This window comes from Pleuronectes platessa, chromosome 13, assembly GCF_947347685.1.
Source record: "Pleuronectes platessa chromosome 13, fPlePla1.1, whole genome shotgun sequence".
NCBI classification, from domain to species: domain Eukaryota; kingdom Metazoa; phylum Chordata; class Actinopteri; order Pleuronectiformes; family Pleuronectidae; genus Pleuronectes; species Pleuronectes platessa.
In genome coordinates, this window is record NC_070638.1 from 13,580,744 (window position 1) to 13,596,960 (window position 16,217).

The 16,217-nt window shown below is 41.0% G+C and overlaps 1 protein-coding gene and 1 pseudogene across 1 annotated transcript; both read left to right on the plus strand.

Annotated features, from left to right (window-relative positions):
- Window positions 1–4,010: 4,010 nt before the first annotated feature.
- On the plus strand, window positions 4,011–9,577 carry LOC128454567 (organic cation/carnitine transporter 2-like; annotated as a pseudogene).
- A 1,274-nt stretch (window positions 9,578–10,851) lies between these two features.
- Window positions 10,852–16,217, plus strand: map2k2b (mitogen-activated protein kinase kinase 2b). The gene is given in 10 exon segments (XM_053437915.1): window positions 10,852–11,606; window positions 11,712–11,761; window positions 11,764–11,802; window positions 11,805–11,863; window positions 11,953–12,097; window positions 13,081–13,125; window positions 13,439–13,480; window positions 13,730–13,832; window positions 15,124–15,334; window positions 15,496–16,217. Coding segments are annotated over 8 exon segments (567 nt in total). The 5' UTR covers window positions 10,852–11,517; the 3' UTR covers window positions 13,828–13,832; window positions 15,124–15,334; window positions 15,496–16,217.

Here is a 16,217-nt window from a genome sequence, read left to right on the forward strand (position 1 = left end):
CAAATATGCGTGCTACGATTTTTCGCAAATGGATGCATGCAAAAGGAAAATCATTTCTGTAAGTAGTGTGGAGGAACTATTGAGCTCAATGCAGTGAAGTTACTTAGCAGACCATTACTTCAAAGAATTCCTCTAGGCTGAAATATTCACTGAAGCAAGTCACACTCGATACTCACCCCGAAGCCTTTTAAAATGTTCTGCAATAAGTCTATTAGAAATGGGTGACAAATCTAAAGACGAACAATAGCAGAAAAGGAAAAGAAAGGTCGAAGTCTTCCACCTGGATCTCTTTTACAAAATAGTTAACACGTTGCAACAGAGTGTTTGTCATCAGCGCATATTCCCTGTTTGGAGCATTAAACAGTTAAATTATACAGTGAAAATGCTGAGATGATGGCAAACAGTCCCGGAAAGAAAGAAATATCCCCATCCCTAGATTTTGTATACAAAATAGTAAACACGTTGTATCGAACAGTTTGTGTGTGTGTGTGGGGGGGGGGGGGGGGTTGATCATTGCACACTCTCTGTTTGGTGCAATAAATAGCAAATTCATATGGGTTATAGTGAAAATACTAAGATGGTTGGAAACAGTCCCTCAGGCCTCCTCACAACCAACATTAATTACAGTTTGAAAAATTAATACTGCTAGAAAATATATGTTGTTTAAATGTCATCAGCGCAGAGCTTTAGTAACATCAGTTGACTGCAGTGTGTGAACCATTTTAAGCACAGACCCAACTAAGTAAGGTCATTTTGGGGGGAAAGGGAGGACACTTTCGCCAGTTTATTCAAACAGCATTGAAGGTTAAAGACTTGGTTTTAGGGTTAGAATTAGGTTAAGGTTAGGGTATAAGGGTTAGACATGTAGTTTGGATGTTCAGGGTTAGGTTAAGGGGCTAGCGAATGCCTTATGCCAATGCGTTTCCTCACTAAGGTAGAAGTACAAACGTGTATGTGTGTGTGTGTGTGTGTGTGTGTGTGTGTGTGTGTGTATGTGTGTTTGTGTACAGTATATTTCTGTGTCACTTGAAAAGAGGTCATGATGTGACAAGGTTTGTCGCTCCCTGGTGTAATCCGCCCAACGCACTATGGGGTCAGAGTTGAGGGGTGAGAGGTGAAGGTTCACTTCCTCTTTGAAAATACAACCGAGCCCAAAGGACTGATGTCAGTGCGACAGAGGAGAAGATGGTTATTGAACAAGCCATCATTTTTATTGTCAGCTCCCATACACCGGAAGTCTTTCTCTGGCAGGTGGGGTCAACGCATCTGGAGTGGTTTCAGGAGGATCTGGTGCAGGTGCATGAAATAAAAAAAATAGCCCTTCTCATGTCGTGAATCACGTCTGCACGACGCTCCCTGTTTGCAGGGGTTTGATGGAAGAGAGGGATGGATTCCCCCTCATGTCAGGGGCTCTGCTCTCAAACAGCTATTATAAACCTCAAGAATCCTGCTGACTCCAGGAGTCATTTGGACAAATGAACAGGCGTTTTGATATTTGAGTCAAGTCGTGTGTAAGAATGGTTGATGGGCGAAACACAACCTCTTTGTCCAGTCCATGCTCAGCTCTCCCATCCTTCATCCTGCTTCCATTTCCTCATTTTCCTCTCTGTTCTCCTCCTCCACCCGCCCGTCTCCTTCCTATGTCCTTGTCTCCTATATGTGCCACTGCTCCCCCTCCGTGCCTCCATCCATACCTGCTCCGAGAGCCCTGCCCCCACATACAGCGTCCCCGCTGCCACGCAGTCTCTCAAATTAATGTAGAGTTATTGACAAGTGATGGACCTGCGAGTTATAGATCATCAGGGGGAGAGGAGAAGCAATCTGGGATGAGGCCGGACTCAACTGTACCTCATGAATGGAGAGGTTTCCCCAATTGTAACCCAGAAGATAACATGTTCATCTAAGAGTTATAGATTAAATCTCAAAAAGCCTTCGTTAGTTAAGTTACCACCACTTCACTCTTGTGTTTCAGAAAGTGTTAGAGGTAGAGGCGAGATGGGGAAAATATGCGAGGACATAAGATTTACACGCACAGACCCAACTTTAAAATACTTACCAGTTGCGTAAATATCATTAACACTCTCCACTTTATGCCATGCAAACAGGATAAGGTGCTTCTGACAATGGGGGGCCAGTTGGTCAATACGCCAATTACATAGATGAGGGTATATGGAAAGGGCAAATGATAGTGCTTTTACTGTCTTCTAGCAGGAGCTGACCCCCCCTGACCCCATTTGTTGACCCTGAGGCCAAAGGTCACCTCTCTGGGGGTCAGAGGGCATTGCCATGCACAGGCCAAAGAGGTGTTGCCATGGTAACCACTCTGGCCGAAGGATTGCATGGTGCGACGTTCAGGAGGCGAGGGGTCGCCGCGGATGGACAGAGCTGTGTGATGTTACTCAACTTGTTTAAGCTGCATCCCAGAAAGGAAAATGTTTAACGTGATTATGTTTTTCGTCTCCTTTTTTGTAATTTATGATACTTTCAGAGGCAAATGTTGTAATTATTTATATTCATCTGGAAGTTGTTTGCAAACCTTTGGGCTTTCTAAACCTTCCCAATATGATAACTTCTTTCTGTGGCCCCATGTCAAATATCAGATGTCTTTACATTGCTAGTCAATCCATCATTTCCCTCTAAACATCTCTCATTTTTGTATAAATTAGTGTTTGAAGCACTTTACTGAGGATACTTTTGCACTTTTATTTGAGCAGTTTTTTGAGCGGACCTTTACAATATCAATGTTGTGGTACTTGTTACTTTAGAACACTGCTCCACTTCTGCTTTAATATGAAAATAGAAGACACATTCTGTTGCAGTCTCTTGGTTGTTCTAACAACAGTTTGGGAATGTTAATGGGTGTCTCTGCTTACTGGCAGGCTGTTTACTCACATGGATTCCCCCTCTCTGTTCTGTTTGATTGTCCTTGTTAGCACAATGTCCCCATCCAGTTTAAGCTTGCAAACAGGCTGCGCCTTGGGGATTCTTATGAAACATCACTTATATTGCTGTAGACATGGTTGCACCTGTTTTAGACTTTGCTATCTGGGGCACTCATCTGATATATCACCTGTGTTAGGTTATTATTTATCATTCATTGATGGATGTTGGACAAATTCCTTGGCTTTCAACCTAATTTGACCATCTTCAACATCTGATGGAAATTTATATTTTATTTTTGGTGATAAATTATCACAAAAAAACGAAAGAAGTGCCATTTCTACACAAGTCACACACAGTCAGACACACGCAGAGTTTACAGAGGACATTACATTGGCTGACATTAATTAAACCCTAACCTTAAAGGTCCAATGTAAGATTTGAGTGAAAGGGATGAATTTTTTGTATACAATTTATATAAGATAATCTTAGTGTGTTTCATCTAAACTATACAAATTGTTGTTTTCTTTACCCTGAAATGGGCCCTTTATATTTAAATACTTCACTTTACATCAGGAGCGGGTACTCTTTACGGAGGCCGCCATGTACTTTACAGTACTCCAAACGGGAAACTAAACATCTTTCGAGACAACATATAGCCACACCCTGAGGACTCTGCACTCAAGTGACCCCTTTACTGTCATAGCCATGTAACCAGGACAATGCCACATATAAGCTAGAGGGAAAATATTTTGTATTTTGACCTTTTGACACATGTTCCTGAATGCACCGTGAAGCTGCAGCAGGACATTACAGGACTCAGGGGATGAGTCAGTGAATGATTTAAAAGCATTTTGTTGCAACTTGTCGTTCGTGCTTTGAAAGGAGAGCTTGGCAGCAATGTGAACAATCACAGATTAGATCCACTGTGTGAAATAATAACCCCCCCAAATAAAAAGACTGATATGAATACAGCATTTATATTGAAATGACATGATGCAATGAGGACAACCGGTTAAGTGAGCTTGTGATCTTGGATCTGCAGGCCATTCGCCTCATGTTCCTGTGGGTGGATTTACCTGAGCAGTTAGCTGCAGCTTTTTTTGCAGACACAAATGCCGAATACAACAATGAGCGACTTCGAGGAGACCAAGTCGTTTCTGGGCGACTATGGGTCTTTCCAAATTCGTATAATTGTTCTGCTCGGATCAAGTGGGATTCCTTGCGGATACATGGGCGTGATCGTGGTTTTTGTTTCGGATACACCCGAGCACCGCTGTAAAGTGTGGGGCAACTCCACGATCGACGGCGTGCACGTCGAGCCGCCCTTCCACGAGCGCCGGAGCTGGATCGGACCTGACAGCTGCTCACGGTACAAAGTGCGCGCCAACCAGACGGGGCCAGTGGAGCTGGGCAATGCCACGGAGGAGTGTGTGGACGGTTGGGTCTACAGCACTGAGAGATACACTGCCACCATTGTGTCTGAGGTATCTGTACATATCATCTGAGTGGAGGGCTCTGCTCAGGGGCGTTTGGGACGATTCCAAGGGCCCAGCACAGACAGGGGCCCCCAGTGAACACTATCAGTGTTGTTATTATTATTATTAGTTTGTTAATCAAATGTTATCTTTTAACAAGGTATATATTAAATTAACTTTTTCTTCTCCATTTGTGGCAAAATCACCAGGATGGCCTTAATATTTCACCCCTGTTCACATGGTTCAGACTTTACAAGCACTATCATGGACACAATCGCTGCAATACGTTTTGTGTCATCAATGTGGTCCGAAATTGGAGGGTTTTTTTACCCGTTGCGCATCAAGTAATGTGTGTGTGAGAGAGAGAGAGAGAGAGAGAGAGAGAGAGAGAGAGAGAGAGAGAGAGAGCCTTTTCTTTACAATTAATACTGGAGAACTTCAGCACTCAGAGTGTGTGTTTGCAGAATGGGTCTAATTATGGATCATATGATTGAAATTTAGATTAGTAGCCTTTGGTTTATAAATTGCATGAATGTAATCTGCCCTAATCAATTGAGAAGGATGATGAAGTTGACTTGACTGTTGCACTATTGCGTTAACTTTATCGACGCATTAAAGTAATTTTAATAATAATAACACTTTATCACTTCTTGGGTTTTCTTTAAACTTTTGGTTACAGATGAACCTTTCTATTGTTTTTCTATTTTTTGGTAGTTGTGATTTAGTTGGATTTGGGATTAGATTAGAATATGAATGTGAATATATGAATATTTATTTTGTGCTTTCTATGAAATTTGTCTTGCAGTAACCTGAATTAAACCTGTCTTCTCCTGTTGATTTGAAGTGGGAGCTGGTGTGTGACAATGCATGGAAGGTCCCTTTTTCCACGTCCCTATTTTTTTGTTGGAAACCTGTTTGGATCCCTTATTAGTGGCCACCTCTCAGACCGGTGAGTCCTTTTAATAACTAAAAAAAATCTGTGTATGTGTGGGATCAGTCTTCTTTTTTGTTGCTGGGTGCTGCCCTGCACTTGTAATGTCATTCTGACATTTCTTTGCAAGTCAAGTAACATTAATAAAAGCAACGTTAAAAGCTCTTTCTGGAACTTCACATTTGACACTCTACTTTTGCAGGATCTCAGCAATGCACACATAAAGTTTGAAGTCAATCGTATTGGAGGAGTTTAAAAAAAAGTAAAAATACACACTGACAGAGATTACTCTATTGGTAGATAGATTTTAGGACCATAGAGGAGCAGGGCATGCCAACGTTACACAGCAACAGCCAACCAAACAATCAGAAAAGGGTTTTCTTAGAATCTGAATGACCAGACTTTCTGGCTCCTTTATGATTACTGACCAACAGTTCCACTTTACTGACATTACACCAGGTATATTAATGCTGCCCTGTGGTTTGGGTGCATTGTGTTACAGGTTTGGCAGAAAGCCCGTGTTTTTCTTCACCTTGGTCTTCACCCCAGTCAATGCCTTGATCCAGGCCACCTCTGTCAGCTGGGTCATGTTCTGTATCTTCAACTGTCTGAAAGGAGATGGCACGATATCCAATTACCTCACGTTGCTCATACTGGGTACATGCACTTCCACTGGTCTCAAAATCGTCCTGTGACAAAAGTTGAACTTTGAGCAGTGTGTCAGTGGTTTGTTTTTGCTCTACCATTAGACAAGTAGAAGAAAGTCATTGAAGTGTGCTGAGGCTATTCAAAGTTGAGCTTCACATACAAACACCACTGGCTACAGACAGCTTTAACTATTTTCCATGTTCCCATTACAATACCAACCAATAGGATGAAGTAGGATGTTTTTTTGTGGCTTGACCCTGATGTTTTCTCTCATCAATGTCATGCTCTTGATCCTCCTCTTGGTCAGGGGCCGAGATGCTGAGTGACTCTGCCAGGGTGTGCTACACTTTTCTGGGCCACAGTCTGGGTTTTGGCCTTGGTTAGGCTGGAGGATGCTGCTGGTTGCTTCCGCCATTCCTGGCCTCCTGCTTGTTCCGACATGGTGGTAAGTCTCAGGGAATGTGGGCGAATGAATGTATTAACCCATGGGAAGATCTCTGAGTGGATCCTCCAAGATAATGAAGAGAAGCCAAATCACAGTCAGACACCAAAGGGTCGCATTAGGGACTCAGGCGACTACAAAGAGATACAGAACAACATCAAAAACACATAAACCTAAAAGAGAGGACATCTGATTTTATTTTTGGATTTCGGGAGTGTGCTTTAGAGTCTGTAAGTCTTTTTCACATCTTTCAGAGCCAAGAATTCCTCCAACTTTACCACTGTTAACCAACACAACACTAGCTAATGAAATTCAAAGTCACTACAGTCAAATAACTTCAGGGCAGACTTTGGGTGAAATGTGTTCTAGTTAGCCTGCATCAGTTTTCACTAAAGAGAGAGTCCCCTGTGAAACAAAACTCTTTGGCCGGCTGAGCTTGCAAATAAGCTGTAGCAAATATACTATTTGGAGTGAGGAGAAAGAAGCCTCCCATTCCTGCGTCTTCCTGTCGCTGTTTCCACATACTGATTCCAGTCTTTGTCAGTGTGAATGCTGCATATTCACATTCACATGGTCTGATTCCATACTGTATGAAAAAAATCATATATAAAAGTCACAATTGTATTGCATGTTCAATGTTCTCCCGTTTGTCTCTCTATTGAGGCTGATTCCTGAGTCTCCACGTTGGCTTTTGCAGAAAGGTCGGGTGGAGGAGGCTGAGCTCGTCATACGCAATGCTGCAAAAAGGAACGCGTCCCCGTCCCTGAGGTCTTATTCAAGGCTGGAGAGGGCTTAGAGCTAATGGTGCAGATTTCCCTCCACAAATGTCAAAGTCATTGTGTTTTTAGTTTAAAGTACAATCTGAACCTGCAACCAGGCTGTGCTTTTTCTGTACTCAAGTAGACATTACACTGTGTGCTACATGATTGTTCTGTTTCCTTTTATGTACTGTACGTCTGCGTCAGCAGCCTGAAGACGAAGCCCAGCAGACATTCACATTTATGGACCTGATACGCACCCGTAACATGAGGAATATTACAATTCTAGGTGTTTTCATATGGTAATATAAGCTTTTCTTCATATCAAATCTCTGTACTACACATGTATGATACACACGTTTTAAAAAATATATTGTGACCAATTTGCCATTGGACAGTGTTTGCATCATTATTTACATAAGACACAGTGCTTGTAATTCGATTTTTTTCTAATAACGTATCTTACCAAGATAAGATATTTGATAAGTTTGCACTGTAGTACTGCTGTGGTAATCAGTTTTTACAGATGTCAAAATAATTTCAAATTCCAAAGTCATATTATTTAAGCTGTAGCTTCTGAAAAGAACTTGCATGAATGGTATCAGTATGAGAAAACTGGATTTTAGGTGGGGCAACTATCTTTTGAGCTTTTTTATCAGTGTTATATAGTAACAATTATTATTATTATTATTGTTGATGTTGTTGTTGCTACAAAAACACTGCATTCCATATTAATTCCATTTTGATTATGTATTTCTGCAGGATGTCTGTGTCCATGGTCTTTTATGGCCTCACTCTCAATACTAGTAACATGAATGGAAACATCTACCTCAACTGCTTCATCTCTGCAGCCATCGACATTGTGATGTACATAGCCTCTTGGCTGCTGGTGAGCCGGGCTCCGAGACCCATTCTCCTCTTCTCCTCAACGATGTTTTGTGGCATCATGCCTCTGATCATCAAGGTGGTTCCTGATGGTCTGTACTGTATACACACTCAGTAGAACACTGATTCAATCTGGGCTCTTTTCTTAATGTTTTCTTTCTTATTTTATCCACAGACATGCATCTCATGTTTCAGGTGTTGGGCTCGCTGGGGCGGATAGGCGTGTCTGCTGCTTACAGCTTTATCTTCTTGTTCTTTCCTGAGCTGATCCCCACTGTCGTAAGGAACATGGGACTAGTGGTTGACTCCAAGGGTGCACGAATAGGCACTATCCTTTCTCTGTATGTGATTTACTGATTTCAAACCAAAGTACTTTGAGAGAGAGAGGTTTGGATACACATGAGTGAACATACTGTGTACCTAATACTTGTTAAACATTCAGTGGAAGTCCAATAAAACTGTAAATACCAAAAATATAGATAAATAAATAAATAATATAATAAATGCAGACCATTTATATACAAAAACATAGATGGAGTTACAGCAACTGCAGCTTAACTTAATAAAAAAATGTCTTGTCATTAAAAAATAAAGTATTTTTTGACACTACAGAATTTATAGACACACATACAGTATATAATCTCCCGAAGAACATTATCTTCTCTGTCATGGTCAAGAAATCCATAAATGTCCAAACTATAAGTTTTATTAAAATTTTACTTTGGCCTTACATATTTTCCATATATTGTGCATTGTCATTTAGCTTTCTGTGTAAAGTTTGCTATCCGGAGGTTGAATTACATTTTTAGCATCAGAGCAGTGTATCTTTCTGTTCATCCCCAAAAGAATCAGATTCGTGCGTATCTTTAATATGTCGCAGATATTTGGACTCGAAAAAACTCAGATTCAACTCATCCCACTAGTGATGGCTCTGTGCTAATGAACCAGTTAATAATATTTATTACACCAATGTTTGACAATGTTTGAAATGTCAGAAGTGACAAAGGGCTATGGATGCAACCCATTGAAATAAACAGATCGATGACAAAGAGCGCCTGATGTTCTGATTGCAGGAGTTTACAGTAAAATCCTGCCATACTTGATTTTCGGCAGGTTCAGCATCACGGCTGCTGTTTGTAGCATGTTGCTGCAGGACACCATAAACCGACAACTGCCGGACCTCATCAGCCAGGTCCAACCCATCAGAAGGTATGTGGGAAATATGACCAACAGAAATAAATATCTATATTCTTTAAGCCGTAATTCTGCGAAAGTGATACAATGAAATCTTGTCACCTAAATTGGACTTAGTAGGCCTATTGCATGAGGAGCAGCAGCATTTTCAGTCCAAGAGATGTTGACCACAAAGGGTGCAGAAATGTTTTAGATTAAACTGAATGAGAGCGTACTCACCAGATCTTGTTTCTGATTCGCCTGCCTCTGTTTCTCTTATTTTATTAAAGCTGCCACTGCTGCTGTCCAAAGGAAACAGCTAGAGCCCAGGCGCATACGACTGAAGGCTGTAAAAAAAATGGACAAGAGTGCCACCTGCTGAAGGGAAATCACAAAGCAAGAGTTGAGTGGTGAGAGAAAAAGCCTTCAAAACCAGAAGAGCTCTTAGTAGAGCAGTAAACCTCAGACAAGGCTGAACAATCATGCACATTACTGTTTATAAATAAATAAATATATTTATTCATTTGGATCTGCCCCAAAATCGCTTTATAAATGGTACTTATACTGCTTTACAGTACAGTTTTTTGCCATTCACACTTTCTCTATTACACCTCACGTCAGCACAGCTTTCAGGGGTAATTTGGGTTTGAGTATATTGCGCAAAGAAATTTAAGCATGCAGAATGTGGTAGACTGGGATCAAACTGCCACATTTGTGGTCAGAGGACAACCCGCTCTATATCTCCTGAGGCCATCACTGGCATCAGGAGCACAGGACACCATTCACCCACTCAACTGATGCTGTAGTGTAATATCATCAGGTCACAGGTTCAAGGCGATCAGATGTAACAGGTAGAAAACCTTGTACTTGCTTCTGTAGCAGCACTGAACAGGACGGCATATCATTGTTTCATGTTTGTTAGATATCTACGGTTGTTATTGTTGCTAACGTTATTGATTATGTGTAATGTCTGCTGGGTGTTGCTTTAGCGTGTGGGGACGTGATGCTGAATTTGATGCTGAGTGTTTCTTAGGAGATGGTGAAACATTCTCTTTCCAAACACCACAGAATAAGTTGAATCATTAGATTATTTTTGCCATATTGCTAAGACTTGGAACTGTTATGTACACTGGAGACTACCCAAGGGTGAATCATGGGTTGATTCAAGTATATGTGGCTCTTTGCATACTTACAGTCCGGCCGCTCCACACACTGCACCCTCCGACACGATCGTAAGGTCCGATGATCACCTCTCTCACACCAACTTAACATAAACTGAGCATTATACCAATTTCATGAAGATGGATTTATTACGGGACTGCTTATATCAGCAAAATGTTTTAAAATAGTAAGAAACACATATTGTATATTATTTACCTCCAATAGTGAACAGTTGGTAATAGAGTCATCACATAATCTTGTTTACTGGTACTGCACAGCTGACTGTCCACCTATGAAACATCGCGAGATTATATCCCTCAACAGGTCGATGTCGAGGGTTTCGGCTCGATGGAACAAAGCCCACCTTGTCGTGACTATGATTGGCTTATCTGGATCTCCGTCGGAAATGTAAACCAATCACCACTCTTCACGCCTAAAATGAACCAATCAGAGATAAGCTAAAGGCGGGTCTTCTTCCACCGAAGCACCGTTGCCTTCTGCCCGCTGCTGATCTGCGGACCCGGCGTCTGTCTGTCTGTCTGTCGGTATCAAAGCCTCTACGAAGACGGTGGCGGAAGGACGAGTAGACGACTGACCGAGACGACAGCGCCTACCAGCGGGTGTTTGTGATTTAAACAGCCGGGTGGGTCGTGGGACAATGGTGCTGGAAGGGAACGGAAACTGTGGCTCGCTAACAGCTAGCGTTGAACGTGGTCAGCTAGCAAATGGAGTTAGCTAGCGGAGAGGGACGGCTGTATTTCTGCCAGTACTCAGTTCTGTGTAGATCCAGTTGAAAAGTATTGACTCCACATTGAGACAGTGACCGTAACGATGTCCGTGCTTCTGTATCATCGTGTAACGTGACACCACTAACCTAGCTAACGATGACTTTAGCTAAAGGCAGCATCACACTATCCCAGTAGGCAGTGATTTGCATCTCTTCTCAGGAAATAATTATTTAAACAAACTCATGCGTGGGTTTGATTATAGTTCACCCGGGTATAATAAAATCTATCATTTATAAAATAACTAGTTAGTTAATTCCCAGCCCAGTTAAATCCTAATGTTGATCAGAAATAACAATACCTTTTGTACAGACTTAGTAAATTAATATTTGTGAGTGTCACCTCACCCCAGGCTATAGTGAATCCATAGTTAATCATGGGTCCTAAAAAGAGACCAGTTCCCTTAAACATTGCTCCTACTGGTAATGGATTAACCAGCTCCACCAGCACAGATGTTGTGTCAGAGTAAGTTATCCTATACTGACCAAATTATTAACATCACATACTCAATGAGATGTGAAACAGTCATTTGTCAATTCAATCTGAAAGAGGGTTTATTCCCATTCCTAGGGCACATTTAGAAATACTGGAGAAGCCGGTCTTAGATGAACAGCAGAAGAAGGAAACAAGCTGAAAGATGAGGACTTCCATCGTACCTGAGAGCTGGAGGTGTAGTCAGCATGGAGGTCCACAGACCACCAGGAATAATCATGGCCAGAAAGGTGAGCTCGGAACCTCACTGATCTAAATAATAATATAAAACTGCTGAATTCTGAATACATCCTCTCTCTAAACCCTCTTTTCTTTTCAGCTCATTCATCGAGACATTAAACCTGACCTCAGGAACCAGATTGTCCGAGAGCATATAAGTGCAACTCTCCCTACACCGTGGGCCTTTCACAGCAATGGAGAGATCTGCATGGAGCACGTGATGAGAGAATTGGAGAAGGCCGCCTGTGTGTGTATTGCTGTATTTATCCATTCATCCCTGAATAGATTTTTTGGTTATATTTCCCAATTGTTCTTGAACTATTGAGCCAAAATATTAGGGCCACTGACAGATGAGGTGAATGATATTGATCATCTTGTAACAGCAGCACAAATATTGTTGGAATACATATTGTTAAGAAGTGAAAAGTCAGGTCTCAATGCTGCGAGACTTGTTGTGGTAGCAGTAACATCTTGGAGAACATATAATTGTCAGAGTTATTTGAGAGGGGGTTGGTCAGGGCGTTTTGTGTATTGGACTCCTATCATTACAATATTTATAAAGGCACAACACAGGTTACAGTTTTTCACAGTACACACAGACATTAGCAAGAGGAGTAAAACAAATATAATCACTAAGTGAAAACTAATGTCCTTTAATCCTTTGCTTTTGTCAACTGAAGTTTGTTACCATACTGAGTCGATTCCTCACCATCAGTCCTCTTGCATAATTTTCACACTTTTCACCATCTGTGACAGACATCCCTCTTGGCTGTATGACGCATTTTTTTACTAGTTTATTTCTGCAGTTAAGAACACAGGGAGATTTTCTATGTTTCCTTTGTGGCAGCAGAACACGTTAGAGCAGCTTTCAGAAGCTCCTGCAGGTTAATCTGGATTTACCAAACACTTTAAAAGCTGATTAACTGTGAAAAACTCATAGTAGATGTGTTCAAACACACGCAAGCCCATCCTTCTGCTGAGCAGCAGATAGTTCTCCTGTTCATTTGGTTAAATCACTGCGCCTGAGTGTTATATATGTTAGGAAAAACCCTGTGTGTGCATTCCACCAGTTGAGACCCCCTGTGCCTTTTTAATAGCTTCACCACACTGTACGTGCACATTACAGTCACAGTAAAGATATGCACCTTTGAAATCGTGTGTTTTGTGATTTCCCATAATGTTCTTTGTTTTTCTCTCTGTTGTCCTGGATGGTGGATCTGTGGACCAGGGGCTGAAAGAAGCACAGAGGATCCCAGAAGAGATTCTGAGAATGGTCAGCATTGCTGCGAGTGCATGCTTTATTGTCATATTATATGATGTTATCGGTATTAAAGAAAACAGTGGCTTGCCTAAAGTGTTCTGTTTAGATAAAGCAGTTTCATGAAGTCTTGAGAAAAAGTTTTCTTCATAAGTCTTTCAGTTTACTGTATTGCTTTACTGTTTACTGTATCGATCTCAAAATAAATCATGGACTTCTTATGCAGACACACTCGTCATTGGGCTGGAGGGGTTTCATGCCTGTTCCTGACTTTGTTTTCACATTATGCTTATTTACACTTATTGACCTGAATAATTTCTTTCCTTAGGCCTTGCCTACCTGAGAGAAAAACACCAAATCATGCACCGAGGTGTGAGAATTTTCATTAAGTTGATTATTGACATTTGTGTGTCATAACAGTTTCCTCTCTGAGGCAAATGCACAATATTGAGTTTATTCAAATTTTGGAAAAGCATTTGTATTACTTAGCACGTACCAACGACTGATAAAATCTAAGTGACTAATTCGTGTTTATGTAAATAATTGTCATATACTGTAGCTTGTTGTTATGAAAGTCAGGTCTGTTGAAGTTTTCCTAGCATAAACTTTTTACCAACAGATGTGACGCTGGTGAATTCACGTGGTGAGATCAAGTTGTGTGATTGGGCAGCTCATAGACTCAATGGCCAATTCCTTTTGTGGAGACGTGATCCCTAATGTCGGTAAGTTTTATGCTATGAAAACCTGAACTCTGTTCCGTTCTTCACCATCACTCTGACCAATTGAAAGTCACATCAGTAACCTCATTTCAAACAGGGCCTGGGTGGAAAGGTCCAATGTGTAAGATTTAGGGACATCTAATGGTGAAATTGCATATTACAACAAAATATTAATAGTAATGGTATCAAAGGTCCTCTCTAGAACCAGTGTTTGATCTGTCCACTCTGGTCTACTGGGGAAACTCAGTGGACTCCACTGGTGGTAGTGGATCTGCTCCCCATGTACATATGAATGGCCCCTTATAATGTGACAAAAAGACAGCAATTCTTAGTTTTCTCTGATTATACACTAATGCAAACAAAACTATGAATATCATAGTGAATTTCTGCCAATAGATGACACTAAATCCTACACAATGGACTTTTAAACACAAAAATATATATACCATATATTCTTATCTATGCTTTAATAATGGGCCTCAGAGCAATATCTTAGCCATTTGATACCTGACATTTAATGCTTTAACAGTCATATTTGTTAATATAATATAAAAACTTGACTTTGCTCTGTACTGTCCATGTGTACTGTTAAGCCTGAGAGACTCCAGGGAACCCTCTGTTCTGTGCAGTCTGTCGATCGGCCGCTACCCCATCCCTCCTCCTGATACTAAAGAACTAAAGGCCATATTTGGACTACCCATCTTGGACTGTAGTGAGGGAGAGATACACAGCACATCTCCGCAATCTAGTCTTTCTCAATAGAATCTGTGTTTTTACTTCAGTCTTATTTGAAATGTCAATTATAAAACTCTTGAATCCTATTCCAGGTCATGGTAGAGTCATGTCTTTCTTTGAACTCCTGGTCCACATAGTAAATGAGGTAATAATCTAAGAACAGGAATAATGGCCCTCTGATTCAATTTGGGATTAACTGTGATCCTGGCTAAATCAGGATGGTGTCACCCTCTGCTGCTGGTGATAGGTTCAAATATTCTTTCAGCTTTTTACTGTATTTCAGCCTCCTCTTAAACTACCACATGGTGTTTCCACCTCGGATTTCAAGGACTGTGTCTCAGAGCGATGAGAGAGAATTGTAGCCTGACAACATTGCTTAGGTGTCCTTTATTAACCTACACTTAACACGCAACTGTGGCTGATTCATTAACATGATTTTAAATTCATACTCACTGAATACTCATTGTCAGCACCACAGTCTTTGTTCATTTCGACCTTTGAATTTTGATTGTGCAGTATAAGGGTTAGGGTTATTTTATCTTGGATTGTTTTGTTGCAGGACCACACGTTTATCAGCGTTCTGAGGCGGAGGAGGAAGATTCTGTTGGCTGGCTTTGTAAAACTACGGGGCTGAACCAACCAAGCACTCCCACGTGCACTGCAGACTGAACACACAATCTACTTGCCCTTCACACACTATATAAAAACACGGAAAAGCTGCTGCCTAAAACCGTACACATACACGTCTTATGTGCCACGTCCTCCTTCAGGTAAACTGTTACAACCCTGCAGTCATACAGACGTATATACTATATCAAAACTGGAAGATTCATCTCTTATGATAATAATAAAATAGATAAATACTGTAGCTCTGCATAATTTCCGTGTCTCTTTTTCACTGTTGTTTTTTCTCATCTTGTTTCCTCCAAAGGGTTCTGCAGCTTCCAGTACGAGTGTGTCAGCCCCAGTTGGTGGTTAAGTATCTGTACATGTGTACAGGCAGAAACAGCTAATTTATAAATTCGTTTTTTGTATGTATTATGCAAACATAAGGGTAAGAATCATATAATTGTATTGAACAGTTCAGGTTATGTGTGTCTGTGTTAGCAAGTCATGAGTAAGTCCAGGAAATGTTTAAATCCATTTGTTGATGTGACCGATTTCTTCAGCACAGTGTTTAAAACATTTCTGTATGACACTCACGACAAAGCTTCAAATGCACCCACCGCCCTCTCTGTGTGTTGGGGTTGTTTATTAGATACTGAAAATGGCGTCCTCAGCCTGTTCTGGTATCAATGGCTTCAGATAAGCGATGCTGAGGCTGCCTATATAAAGACCAGAGATTCAGACCTTGAAAAGAAGCTTCTGTTACAAGACTGATTTATCAATCTCCTTAGCAAGCTGTGTTGTGATTCACTGCCGTCGCTCACAGCTGACTAATTTCTTTGTATTTTAACAAAACAAACAGACCACGGATTTGCCATTCAAGTGCCCTCTACGTTGTGTCAGGATTTGGGCATTTCACTCCCTTAGATTTATTCATTTTGTGTATGTCCTCTTTTTAACTACAATAGATGTTCTATGGTAAAACCGTCCACCATTTTGTCTTCATTAAGTCCTAATTGTCAATAAATTGTATGTATGCCAACATGA